This window comes from Canis lupus, chromosome 29, assembly GCF_003254725.2.
Source record: "Canis lupus dingo isolate Sandy chromosome 29, ASM325472v2, whole genome shotgun sequence".
Taxonomy (NCBI): Eukaryota; Metazoa; Chordata; class Mammalia; order Carnivora; family Canidae; genus Canis; species Canis lupus.
This window is the reverse complement of record NC_064271.1, coordinates 15,468,668-15,482,514: the sequence shown is the minus strand read 5'-3', so window position 1 is coordinate 15,482,514 and position 13,847 is coordinate 15,468,668. Positions and strand designations below refer to the sequence as shown.

The window sequence follows — 13,847 nt, the reverse complement described above, 5'->3', positions numbered from 1 at the left end:
ACACAATGGGATGACATATGTAGAAATGCTTTGTATATTTTAAAATGTATGAAATATAAGGTTGCATTATTCTTGTTTCTGGTATGCTTTAATGCCAGATAATTAACTGTTTTTAACTGGCATATTAGCTCTGTTGGAAACAATGAAAAGTTCAAGCATAATGCTTCTGTAGGGCTATTTTATTAATTTATTAATTTACTTATTTAAAGATTTTATTTATTCATGAGAGACAGAGAGAGAGAGAAAGGGGCAGAGACACAGGCAGAGGGAGAAGCAGGCTCCATGAGGGAGCCTGATGTGGAACTCAATCCCGGGACTCCAGGACCACACCCTGGGCCCAAGGCAGGCACTAAACTGCTGAGCCACCGAGGGATCCCCAGGGCTATTTTATTTATGTGATGAACTTAAGATTGTATATCCTGTAACAGGTGTTGGTATTGAAGTTCAAAACATGGTGAAAAATTATTTAAGTATAAGAAATTAGATGAAAAAATTAATGTTGTTATATCAAAATATACTTTAAATTTGAACTTTGTTTTTAATTTAATTGTTTTAATCATGAATAGTTGGGTTTATTTCACCAGTGAGTTTGAAACTCTCACCTTAGGCAAAGTACTACAGTAATTATACCAGGATTAGACAATTTCCTACACTGTCAAATATATAAAAGTTCCTCTTGCGCTTTTCTCAACACTGACCAACAAGCAGATTCAGTCCACATTTGCTTTGATCAATCTACTGAGTTAACCCAAGCTGCTTCTTTAGAAACTCTGGCATTTCAGGTGGAAGAAAACCTGAAGTAGACCTTCATAGGGTCATAGATGAACCACTGTAAATTTGAACTTTAAAGATTTAGAGCAAGTTTTAGAGGTCTCATAGATTAAACCTGTAAAGCAGTTTTTAGTTTGGTTGGCTAAGGTTTTAGTATATATGTGTGAATGTGTATATATGTGAGAGAGACATCTCTAAAATAGTAGGGAGACTATATCTTTGTAAGGTAAGTGGTATGTCAGTTCAGGTCATTGATATATCATCTGGAGAGGAGATTTTAAGATGAAGTTAGAAATGGAAGAGGTTTGTTGTGGGTAAGGTCTATAAAGATAGAGGATAATGAAGCAGGACTACAGTCTTCAAATTTCAATGCGTATCTGTCATCTGTAAAAGAATAGAGAGGAAACAGTGAGGCAAGGAGTCTCAGATTGCAGTGCAAATTTGATAGTTAATTCAGCAGGTAATCCAGAGCAGGGATTACCCTGAGAATGAGTTTTGCATTGGGCAGAAATGGCCAGGCCCTAGTGTCTCCACTGCTCAGTCATTGGTCGGGGGGAAGAACCAGGCCTTGGTATGAAGGTTGTAATGGCGTGATGGATCTCAAAGTCATGACAGCTGGTGCCTCTACCACTCTACTTCCTCCAGTTAAAGGACAAGCTTCTTTCCTTTTTTTTTTTTTTCTTTTTTTTTTTTTTTTAAGATTTTATTTATTTATTCATGAGAGACTCAGAGGCAGAGACACAGGCAGAGGGAGAAGCAGGCTCCATGCAGGGAGCCCAATGTGGGACTCGATCTCAATCCCGGGTCTTCAGGATCACACCCTGGGCTGAAGGCGGCTCTAAACCGCTGAGCCACCTGGGCTGCCCAAGGCAAGCTTCTTTCTTAAAGGGAAGTCCATGTAGTGTGTCTCTTTGGCTGCCACAAGTGGCTTAGCTTTTTAACTCAAGGTATGTTTTTTAGGACAATGTGATCATTGCCGGCTTCTCCAGTAGTAAAACAGATGTACAACCATTGTATGCTCCATTATAATTTGATCCGATAGCCCTCTCAAAAGTGGAGATATGATGTAATAATTTATATGTACATTTTGCAGCTCATTTGACTATTGGAAATCTCAGATTTGAAGGTTGCCTTTTAGGCTTTTTAAAAGTCACCTCTTGGGATCCCTGGGTGGCGCAGCGGTTTAGCGCCTGCCTTTGGCCCAGGGCGTGATCCTGGAGACCCCGGATCGAATCCCACGTCAGGCTCCCGGTGCATGGAGCCTGCTTCTCCCTCTGCCTATGTCTTTGCCTCTCTCTCTCTCTCTCTGTGTGACTATCATAAATAAATGAAAAAAAAAAATTAAAAATAAAATAAAATAAAATAAAAGTCACCTCTTTACCAAAATAAGCATCTTAGAAGTCTATTTTTGTATTTGAATATAATCAAAAAGTTAGTTAATAAGACTAAGTGTTTGGGTTGTAAACATGAAGATTGTGAAGTATTAAAGAAGTGTTAGACTCAGGTTTTGGTTCAGCATGTTTAACTTTGTTTTGTGAACTGTCTTGTTTGGACATGATTTTCTTTTAAGAAATTAGATTGCTCTTGTAAGTTTTATAATCTCTTCATCTGCTTTCTTTTGGGTACCTCTGTTAAAAATCAGAATGAAAAATTCTTACATAGGTCAGGATGAGTTTTATATATGCATAACTGATTTGGTAAATACAGCTTAGACGTTATTTTCCATTTGACATCTGCGTTACTAGATACAGGTGACTGATGTATTGTTAGTCTAACTTAACTAGTTTATGAATGAATTGGCACCTCATTATTATATAGATCACTTTGCTAAGCTATAGCACAAGAGATCTATTGCTCTAATTGCTTTCTTCAATATGGCTGTCCCATGATAGCCAGCCAGTTAGGATGGGATTCCAAACAATATTTCTGTTTAGGAGTACTGAGTTAGAGTTTTAGCTATGATTCCAAGGAACTGTGCAACTAAGGAAGTATAAAGATCTTCCCATACTCCAGAAAGATTCATAGAACATGAAAATATGTTGTGAAGGGATGTTTCTCTATTGACTAAAGAGAAACCTTCCACTCTGCAGTGATTGAAGGGGAAACCAAACAGCAGAAGTAGGTATGGAAACTAGACATTGGAATATCTCGGTGGCTCAGTTGATGGAGCGTGGACTCCTGATTTCAGCTCAGGTCATGATCTTAGGGTAGTGGGATTGAGCCCCGTAGGTCTCTGCACCTAGAATGGAGTGTGCTTAGGTATCTCTCCCTTTCCCTCCCCTTCTGTCCCTCTCCCTGTGCATGTACCTGTGCTATTACACACACTCTTTCTCTCTCTCTCTCAAATAAATGAATAAAATCTTTAGAAAGTGGACATTATTCTTCACATGGGAAGCTGAGAAAATTATTTTATAAAATAGAGAAGATTCTGCAACTAAAATTTTCACTCTTAATCACCATATTTTGTTTTGTTACAGAATTTTGCTGAGGTTTTAACACTTATTCAGCAATAGGTTTTACTTGTGTTGAGGTCAAATTGATGCTTACAGATCAACAATTGGATTGACTTCAAAGTCACTGTCACTTTCACTTTTCTAATTGTGAAGAGAACTGAAAGTTCTCTGTCATTCAGGATAAATCTGGCATTATGTTCTAATTTTAATCTCTTCTATAAATAAAACCCTCTTAAAAGGTTAGAACCCTTTTACATTTTATTTTTTTAGTTCTAGATCCCTTTATGAAGAGAATTTTCAAAATGTCAACCTAGGAGAACATCTAAATCTGATTTAAGACATTTGGTCTTGGTATTTGTAAGACATTGTAATCGGTATTTCAGGAGTAATATTTCTGATATAAGATGCGTTTTTATAAAAGTACTTGTGAATATATAATATGAGGTATATTATAAATAAAAGCCACTATAATAAAGTGTAGCATCTCAACTTTAAAATATCTCATTTCATTTGGAGAACTTTCGAAAATCTTAGATTTTGAAAAGATGCCATAATAAATGAGTCTCTTCTTGTTAAAATCTTGACTAAAAAATTTGTACCTTATTTTTTTGTGTTCTTTATTTCTTTATGTGGTTTTAAATTTAGATTGAAATGATATCAGACTTACGGAAAAGTTGTAAAAACCATACAACTCTATCTAGATACCTTATACATACTAGATTCCTTAATTCTACCATTTTAATTTGTTTTATCATTCACTGTCCATACAGGTTATTTAGTACATAAATATTCATAACATACATATATTCATTGTGAAGTATGTCTTTTAGGATTAGAAAAAGTACCCTTTGTCATGTTAATGCTTGGATTTATTGCTGGAATTCTGTGTTGAGCTCAGTATACAAGCCCTGTAATCATTGTTTCTATTTGCCTGGTCTACATTTGCCCATTCCTTTATTTCTGAATCACTTTGTTTTAGTTGTCTTGTCTTGTGAGCCAAATGGAAAATTTTTTTCTCTTAATTGGTGAGCTAAGTCCGTATGTATTTATTGAGTGACTGATAGGTTTAATCTCAATTCATTTTTGTTACAGTTAGCATGTATATTATGTGGTAGTAGTTGTATATCTTTGCATAGTTTTCTTCTTTCAAAAATTTCTTCTGATACTTAAAAAGATTTATCTTACTGTTACAGTGGTTGCTTTTGCACTTACACTTCTTTTTTTTTTTTTTTTTTTAAAGATTCTATTTATTTATTCATGAGCCAGACAGAAAGAGAGGCAGAGACATAGGCAGAGGGAGAAGCTGGCTCCTCCCAGGGAGCCTGATGCAGGACTTGATCCCCAGATCTGGGATCAGTCCTGAGCTGAAGGCAGACACTCAACTGCTAAGCCACCCAGGCTTCCCTGCACTTACACTTTTCTTAAAAGTATTGAGTTTTCTTATTTAAACTTCCACTATCTTGTTAATTTTTCAAAATATTTTTAAAATTTATATATTCATTATAGACACACACACGGAGGGTCAGAGACACAGAGAAGCAGGCTCCCTGCCAGGAGCCCGATGCTGCACTAGATCCCCGGGACTCCAGGATCACGCCCTGGCCCAAAGGCAGGTGCGCTAAACCACTGAGCCACCCAGGGATTCCCTATCTTGATATTTTTAATGATAATCTTTTGATTGCCACCTATTATGTATTCCATAGTCATTGAGATTTTTCTAGCACTTTTCTTCTCCCTTTTCCTTTAAAAAAAAATTGTTTTGAATATAGTTGATCTACAATGTTATGGTAGTTTCAGGTGACTCTCCTTTTTTTAATTTGGGTTATTCCTGCTCTGTAGAACATTTCATTCTTTTTCCCACCTTTGTTTTAAACTTCTAGCCACAGTTAAATATAGAGAATGCTCATTCTCAGTCCTTTTGTAAAAGTTTTCCTAGTCATCTCTTTGTTGGTGTTGAAGCTCATTGTCTAGTAGATTGCTCAAGAAAGGCTCAAATATTCCATGATTTCTTTCATGTTTAAAACTCTTTTTCTATAACCTTAATACTTGAAGGAGTAGATCCATGGCTCACCTTTTGTTTTCTTGAGATTCTTGAAAATGTTGTTGCCATTTTGCTCCATTTTGCCTTGATTTTTATTTTGTTTTTGAGAAATCTGATGCTAATATATTTCATAAAGATAAGGACAGAGGTAGTAGTTAATATATCAGGAACACTCTTCTGAGCCATTTTCCTGCAGCATCATTCTTAATGGGTGCAGTTACATCCCACATCCTTCGTAGTTTTTTTTCAGTGTATTTTTTGTAATTATTTGGAACAGAGGTTAACAATTATTTTCCTTGAAAAGTTAGATAGTAAATATTTTAGGCTTTACCGGACATACAGTCTCTGTTGCCATTACCCTAGTGGGTCAAAACAGTCATAGTTAATATATAAATAAGTGGGCTTTGGCTCAAGGATTATTGTTTCCCTGTGTTGGATTACCTGAACAGAGCTGTTGACTTCTTTCTTAGAACCCTTTTTAAGTTAGATTTTTTTGCATTGGAAAGTGTGGGATAATGTTTTTGAGTTGCATAAATGTTACCAGAACACTTTTTCTTAGAAAACAATACAAAAAAAAAAAAGAAAAAGCAAGAGAAATTCCTAATGGAAAAGTTAGGATTTTTTCAAAAGATAATAGCAAGCCTTAATAGTAAAATAGTATATTTATTGCTTTTGTAGAGTATATGGAAGTCTCACCTGGCCTTTGTGAGTAACATAAAATGTTACTAGTGGCATCTAGAATAAGAGTAAATTGGTGTTTAGGACGGATAAGAAAATATATTCATAATTAAAATTATTTTTGATATATAATAAAGATCAAGGTTCTTTTAGTTATGTTTTATGAATAATTTTGTGAACCTTTTCAGTATAGAAGACTAATTAGAAAAAGTGGTGAGGAATCAATATACTTCATTATGGAATAGTAAATTACTGAGAGCAAAATTCTAATTACTTAGATGAAAGAACTTTTCAAGATAGTTTTTTTTTTTGTTATTTTTTTTTTTTCTGATGTCAGATTTTAAAGACTGAACTAAATCCAGGGCATTAATCAGCTCTTTCAGTTTGTAATTGCCTTAAAAGATTAGGGCAATTAATACTTGTTTAATTATACAATCTCTCTTACATTTATGGCCAAATATACCATAAAACTCTAGACTTTTTCTTTTTGAATGTTTTGAATGATAGTATTTGAACAGTAATTTTTAAGATTTTATTTTATTTATTCATGAGAGACACAAAGGGAGGTAGAGACATAGAGGGAGAAGCAGGCTCCCCTTGGGGAGTCTTATGTGGGACTTGATCCCAGGACTCTGGGATCATGACCTGAGCCAAAGGCAGACCCTCACCCACTGAGCCACCCAGGCATCCCTGAACAGTAATTTTTTTTTTTTTTTTTAAAGACTAAGATAGCTTCCAAATCTGTAGATGCTCTTGGATTTTCCTTTTTGGTTTAAAAGTATTTTTTAAAAATAAGGACATAATTATTTATAATTGATTTATTGAATAATACCTCTAGTGCCCAGATCAAGAAATAACTTCATTTGTAATTCAGTTTTCTTATGTGCTTTTGTTAATTTAATTTTGCCCAAGACAGAATTTTATTTCATTTTAAGAGGGATCTGGGTCTGTAAATAGATCTCCTGTTTCATAAGAAAGGTAGCAATAAAATTAGTCCTTTGAGTACACCTGAAGACCATTCTTAACAGTAAGAACATCACATTGATTTGATTGTTATCTTTTTAAAATCTTTTGGTTTTTAATTTTTTTAAGATTATTTATTTTTAGAGAGAGCACAAACGGGGGTGGGGGTGGGGGTGGGGTTTGAGGGAGAGGGAGAATCTCAAGCAGACTCCCCACTGAGCAGGAAGCCAGACATGGGGCTGGACACCAGGACCCTGAGATCAGGACCTGAGTCAAAAGCAGATGCTGAACTAGCTAAGCCACCCAGGCACTCTGGCTTTGGTTTTTAAGTAGATAGAAACAAAATCTTCTAGAAAGGAATTTATTACCTTGTGAAAATGATGAAATTTTGGAATTATGAAATAAGGAAGTTAAAAACGGTGGTGGTCAGTGTATTTACTAGAACCATTTTTCTAATCTGTCCTCTTTAATTGCTTTATCTAAGCAGGCATACTGTGTGACTCTATAGGTAAAATATAGTTTGTTGTAAATCCTTAACTTTCTTTTTTTGTTTTTTGTTTTTTTGTAAATCCTTAATTTTCTAATTGAAAGTGCAAATAGCCCCTGTAGCAGCGCAGGCTATTGTAAATGCACATGTATAACCTTTGTAAATTGTTTTAATCAATAAATGGAATTTTCTCCCCTCTGTTGCTGTTAATATGGACTAGTACAGGTTTATGAGAGAATTAAGCCCCAGCCCCTAAGAAATCCAATAGATGTACAGATTATCTTCTCTCCTGTGAATCTGGATTGGCTCTAGCTCTATACCATCTCCCAGAGAATTGAGAAAATAGTCACTTACATACTTTCCTTATAGAGCCAAATCTTTTATAGCACCTCAGTCAGAAAAGGTATTAGAGGAATGGTTTGTCAGACGGATGGGAGCAATAATTAACCAGGAAAAGAAGAGTTAGCTTAAGGAAACTGACAGCAGAGGCTGTCTTCCCTTTTTACTAAAACTTCTGTCCAATATGGTTCTCATTAGCCACTTCAGGCAGTTTAAATTTAAATTAATTAAAATTAAATTTAAAAACTGGGGCATTTGGGTGGCAGTTGGTTAAACATCCACCTTTGGCTCAGGTCATGATCCCAGAGTTCTGGGATCAAGCCCCACGTAGGGCTATAGGGCTACCTGCGCCACAGGGATCCTGCTTCTTCCTCTCCTCTGCCTGCCGCTCCCCCTGCTTGTGATCCCCCCCCCCCCGTGTCAAATAAATAAATCTTTTAAAAAAAAAAAGTAAAAACCAATTTTTCACATGTATTTACAAGCCATATTCTCATTACTCAGTAGTCATATGAGTAATTTATTACATTTCCATCATCTCTGAAAGTTATATTGGGCAGTACTGTTCTAAAATTTCTTTGCCTATTTATAAAAGGCTATTTTTATATTTGGATTATTTTATTTCACGGATTATTTTCTTAACAAGTTCCAGTAGAAGAATTATGAGTCAAAGAGTAAAAATACTTTTGTGTCTTATCACTGTTCATTTTTTCCCAGTAGAATTGATTATATTCTTACCAATTGTTTCTATTTTATTGAATTTTTTCAAACAGTGAATGGATTGCTACATTGCTGTTCTTCTATTCTACTTTCTCCAATTTTAGATCAATTTAAAAAATGTTTAACTAAAAAATGTTCACCTCTTCCAGGTTGATGTAAGATGGATGGCATGGGTACGTACATAAATTCACTGAATTTGATGTAGAAAATTTTTGTATTTGCATTTTTCATTCTCGAATTTTACATCATCTTCTCAAAGGTGTTAATAAGCCCTGTGTGGTTTAGAACTACTGTTATAGTTCTTACTCTGCAGGACAGGAAAGTAATAACTTGATGTTATAGTGTTTTTTTTGTTTTGTTTTGTTGTTGTTATAGTGTTTTAATATTTTTCAGCACTACTGGTTCATCAGGAACAGTTTTTGAAGTAATGTATTCATTTTAAAATGTTTTATAGGAAGATCATTAGTTGAGTCTTCTATTATATGTTGTGATTATTCTTTTTCTTAGTTGGTGCAAATGCTTGAAAACAGTATTGGTGGTGGAAAGGGGTAGCAAAGACATTGTTTTTTTCCTCCTAAATTCATGAGTATCTTTAACTACTGTTGTCATACTTTTTACAGTTTGTGGTTGGCTAGTATTTAAAGTATCTCAGAACTGCAGTGACCTTTTCAATACTGTAAGAACAGCTATCAGAAAAGTGCTGAGACATCTCTCCCCTCAAAATAGTCTTTTTGATAGCTTCTTGCAATACACAGCCAAAATTTTTCAAGGTAATTGATCTCTGTGGTCAACAGTAGCAGTGAGTATAGTAAATTGAGTGCCCAGAAAATTGCCAAATTAGTACCCCTGGAATTGAAGCTCTGTATATAGCTTGAAGATTTATAGTTTGAATATTGAAAATTGATGTGTTTCTGCTCATTAAGTAAATAAATGGATTCTAAAAAGTTTAGTGAGGCCCTGTGGAGAGAATAGATCTCCATTCTTGAAGAGAAAAACATAGAAAATTAAGATCAGTAGTATGAGTACATTTTATTATTTTAAAAAAATATTTTATTAATTTACTAATTTTAGAGAGAGGGTACAAAGGGGAGAGAGAATCTCGAGCAGACTCTGCCGTGTGCGTGGAACCCAACACAGGGCTCGATCTCACAACCCTGAGATTATAACCTGAGCCAAAACCAAGAGTGGGACACTTAACTGACTGGATACCATCCAGGCGCCCCAGCATAGTACTCTAAATGTAGAGGGAGAAATGGATTGTTGGGGTGAGGAAGCTTTGCAAAGATAGTAGTTAAGGTTGAGCCTTCAAGGGAGGAATAAGAGTTTGAAAGCATATGATCTAGGTAAAGCTCTTTTGATTGAGAAAAAAAGGCATCCGTAAAAAGTATTCATAAAAATGAGCTGATGTTGGTAGATCTCAGTGGAAATAGATTTATTTATTTATTTTTTAAAGATTTGATTTATTTATTCATAGAGGCAGAGACACAGGCAGAGGGAGAAGCAGGCATCATACAGAGAGCCTGACGTGGGACTCGATCTAGGGTCTCCAGGATCACGGCCTGGGCTGCAGGCGGCGCTAAACCGCTGCACCACTGGGGCTGCCCTGGGGATAGATTTAAAAGCTTTGAATATATGTTATAAGGTTTGGACTTAGTTGAGCTTATCTATAAGTGAAATGAGGGTTATTTTTACAGTTATGTATATTTACTATTTATTCAGTTTAATAAGCAGTAATTTGTGCTGTCCAATATGGTAGACACTTGCCACATGTGGTAATTTAAATTTAATTCAAAGTAAATAAAATCATTTGTTTTTAGTTGTGGTTGCTGAGTGGCCCTATGCAGTGAGTGACCAGTGCAGCTATAAGAACATTTCTACCAGTGCGGAAAGTCTTTTGGACAGAATGACACTTGGTGTTTTTGTGAGGAACTAAGTAGGATTTAAAAGTTCTGCTTTTAAAAGTACCCCCACAATGTGTACATGCACATGTGCTCTCTCCATCTATAATAAATAAATAAATAAAATCTTTAAGAAAAAAAATAGATAAGATCAGAAGGCCTTATGATCAACTAGATGCTTTTTCTATGTTGTTGATTATTCTACGATTCACTGGTCTTTCCTTTCCATCAAACAAAGCATCAGAATGAAGAAAACAAAGCTCTGCAAAGTTGAGAATAAAATTATAGAATCAACAGAAGTGACATGACTAATTAATTTATATGTGTTTCTTTTTAAGGACTACAACTCCAGGAGAAACAAAACTGCTGGCTTCTGAAATTTATGACATTCTTCAATCTTCCAGTATGGCAGATGGTGATAGTTTCAATGAAATGAACTCACGTAGAAGGAAAGCTCAGTTTTTTCTGGGAACTACAAACAAACGTGCCAAAACAGTGGTTTTGCACATAGATGGTCTTGATGATACGGTAAGACTTTTAGAAACACATGGTTCATAAGGTGGGTGGGGAAGCAGATGATCCTCCTTCTGACTTAGCATCAGAAGGTCAGTAGTTGCCTGAAGCTATGTTACAATGCTTATATTATTTCATCTCATCACGTAGTCATTTTATTACCTCACATTATCACGAGAAGAGGGGTAAATATACTACCATAAGATATTTTGAGAGAAAGATCATATTCATATAACTCTTTGTTCTGTTTTAGTAATCACTGTTGTTAATTTCTTACTGAGCCTAATTTATAAATGTATCATATGTATGTACAGGAAAAAAGCACAGTATATACAGGTTTTGGCACTCTCTGAGGTTTTAGGCATCCCCTACTATTCTTGGAATAGATCTCCGTGGATAAGATGGGAAGGGGGGCCCTACTGTAAATAGTTTCTTCAGTGACTTGTCAGCAGTCTTTTTGTTGTTGTTTTTTAAGATTTTATTTATTTATGAGACAGAGAGGCAGGTACATAGGCAGTGGGAGAAGCAGGCTCCCTACAGGGAGCCTAATGCAGAACTCGATCTCAGGACCCCAGGATCATAACCTGAGCCAAAGGCAGACAGACACTCAACCACTGACCCACCCAGGCGCCCCACTGGCCAGAAGTCTTGAAGAATAAGTTCCACAGGGGCATTTTGTTCTAAAGGTGTCAGTCAGGGGCATAATAATTTTAAATATTTATGTTCTAATAATAGAACTTCAAAATATATGAAGCCCAAACTGACAGAAATGATAGGAAAAATGGTCAAATCCACAGTTAGATAAGGAGATTTCAGTACTACTCAGTTATTAGAACAAGTATAAGAAAATCAATTAAGGATATAAAAGACTCGAATAACACTAACAACCACTTTAACCTAATCAATATTTATGCAACACCATATCCAGCAACAGGATAACATTCATTCTTTTCACATACTCATGGGGGTATTTATTTACCAAGATAGACCTTCTTGTAGGCCATAAAACAAGTCTTAATAAATTTAAAAGGACTATGCAAAGTATGTTCTCTGAGCACAATGAAAAATTAGAAATCAGTAACAGAAGGGTATTTGGAACCCCTCCCCCAAAATATTTTGGAAACTAATATATTTCTAAAATAATACATGAGTCAATGAAGAAATCAGAAGATAAATTCTAAAGCATTTTAAACTGAATAAAAGTGAAAACGTAGTATCAAACTTTGTGGGAAGCTGCTTAAGCAGAGTTTAGAGGGTAATTGAATAGCACCAAATGTCTAAATATTGATATACAAGAGAGAAAAGATCTCAGTGACTTAAACTTCTACCTGAAGAAACTAGAAAAAGGAGAGCAATTAAATCCAAAGTAAGTAGAAGAAACATAACAAATTAGTAAAATGAAAAACAATAAAGACCAATGAAATCAAAAGCTGATTCTTTGACATGATCAATAGAATTGACCTATTGATCAAGAGTAAAAGTCACAAATTATCAATACCAGAAATAGGAGAAAGAAACCATCACTATATACCCTATAGACATTAAAAGGAAAATAAATATTTTAAATAACTTTGTACCAATAAGTTTGATAATGTAGATGAAATAGGAAAAAATTTTGAAAAACAGATTGACAAGGTTTATTCAAGAAATAGATAACTTGGGGGGTCCCTGGGTGGTGCAGCGGTTTAGCGCCACCTTAGGCCCAGGGCGTGATCCTGGAGTCCCGGGATCGAGTCCCCCATCGGGCTTCCTGCATGGAGCCTGCTTCTCCCTCTGCCTGTGTCTTTCTGGCTCGTGCTCTCCCTCCCTCCCTCTCTCTCTCTCTGTCTCTCATGAATAAATAAATACAATCTTTAAAAGAAAAAAAAAAGAAATAGATAACTTGAATAGTTCAATACCTATTAAAGAAATTGACTTTGTAGTTAAAAACCATTCCATAAAGAAAACCTGTACCGGGTGGCTTCACTGGTGAATTCTACCAAATATTTAAGGAAGAAATAACACCAGTTGTACACAGATTTTTAGAGTATAGCATAGTATAACATAGTAATATTGAATATAGTATAGTATTCTAATATAGAATATTGTAATAGTACAGGATAGTTTCTTCTGAACTCATTCTACTTTGCTTTTAATATTAGTTTCTTCTTCTTGCTTTTGATTAGTGTGTATCTTCTATTCATGTCTATATTTCAAGTAGATTTCCTACAGGCACTATATTGTTGAGCCTTGCCTCTTAATCCATTCTGAAAATTTCTGCCTTTTATTTCTTTTTTTTTTTTAGGATTTTATTTATTTATTCAGAGACACACAGAGAGAGAGAGGCAGAGACACAGGCAGAGGGAGAAGCAGGCTCTATGCAGGGAGCCAGATGTGGGACTCGATCCCGGGTCTCCAGGATCACACCCCAGGCTGCAGGTGGCGCCAAACCGCTGCGCCACCAGGGCTGCCCAATTTCTGCCTTTTAAATGGAGTGTTGAGGTCATTTATTTTTGATATGATTATTGGTATGGTTGGTTTTAAAACAACTATCATGCTAAATTGCTTTCCTTTATTTATTTATTTATTTTTTAAGTTTATGTATTTATTTAATCTCCACACCCAAAGTGGGGCTTGAACTCACTACCTGGAATCAAAAGTTGCATGTTTCTCCAACTAAGCCAGCGAGGCACTCCTTGCTAATTGCTTCCTATTTGTCCCAACAGTTTGATGTTCCCTTTGCCTTTTTTGCCTTTTGGGCTAATTGAATGTTTTTTATGATTCCATTTTATTTCCTTTGTTGGCTTATTAGCTACAATTCTCCTTCCTTTCTTTTTGTTGGTTGATTTAGGGTTTATTTTATATATCTCTAATTTACCATACTGAAGTTTCAATTAATATTATATCACTTCATGCATAGAATACACTTAGAACATTATACTTCCATTTCTTCTTTCTCTGCCTCCTTGCAGTTATTACATGTTTTGCTTCCACATATGATATAAATC

At 35.3% G+C, this 13,847-nt stretch overlaps 1 protein-coding gene across 2 annotated transcripts in view; it reads left to right on the top strand.

Moving 5' to 3' along the window:
* ARMC1 (armadillo repeat containing 1) overlaps positions 1-13,847 on the top strand; it is a 38,299-nt gene that overhangs the window by 14,036 nt on the left and 10,416 nt on the right. For both annotated transcript variants that reach the window (XM_025477850.3, XM_025477851.3), the window contains exon 4: positions 10,686-10,875. In XM_025477850.3, the coding sequence (XP_025333635.1) occupies positions 10,686-10,875 (190 nt within the window). The remainder of the gene's footprint in view (positions 1-10,685; positions 10,876-13,847) is intronic.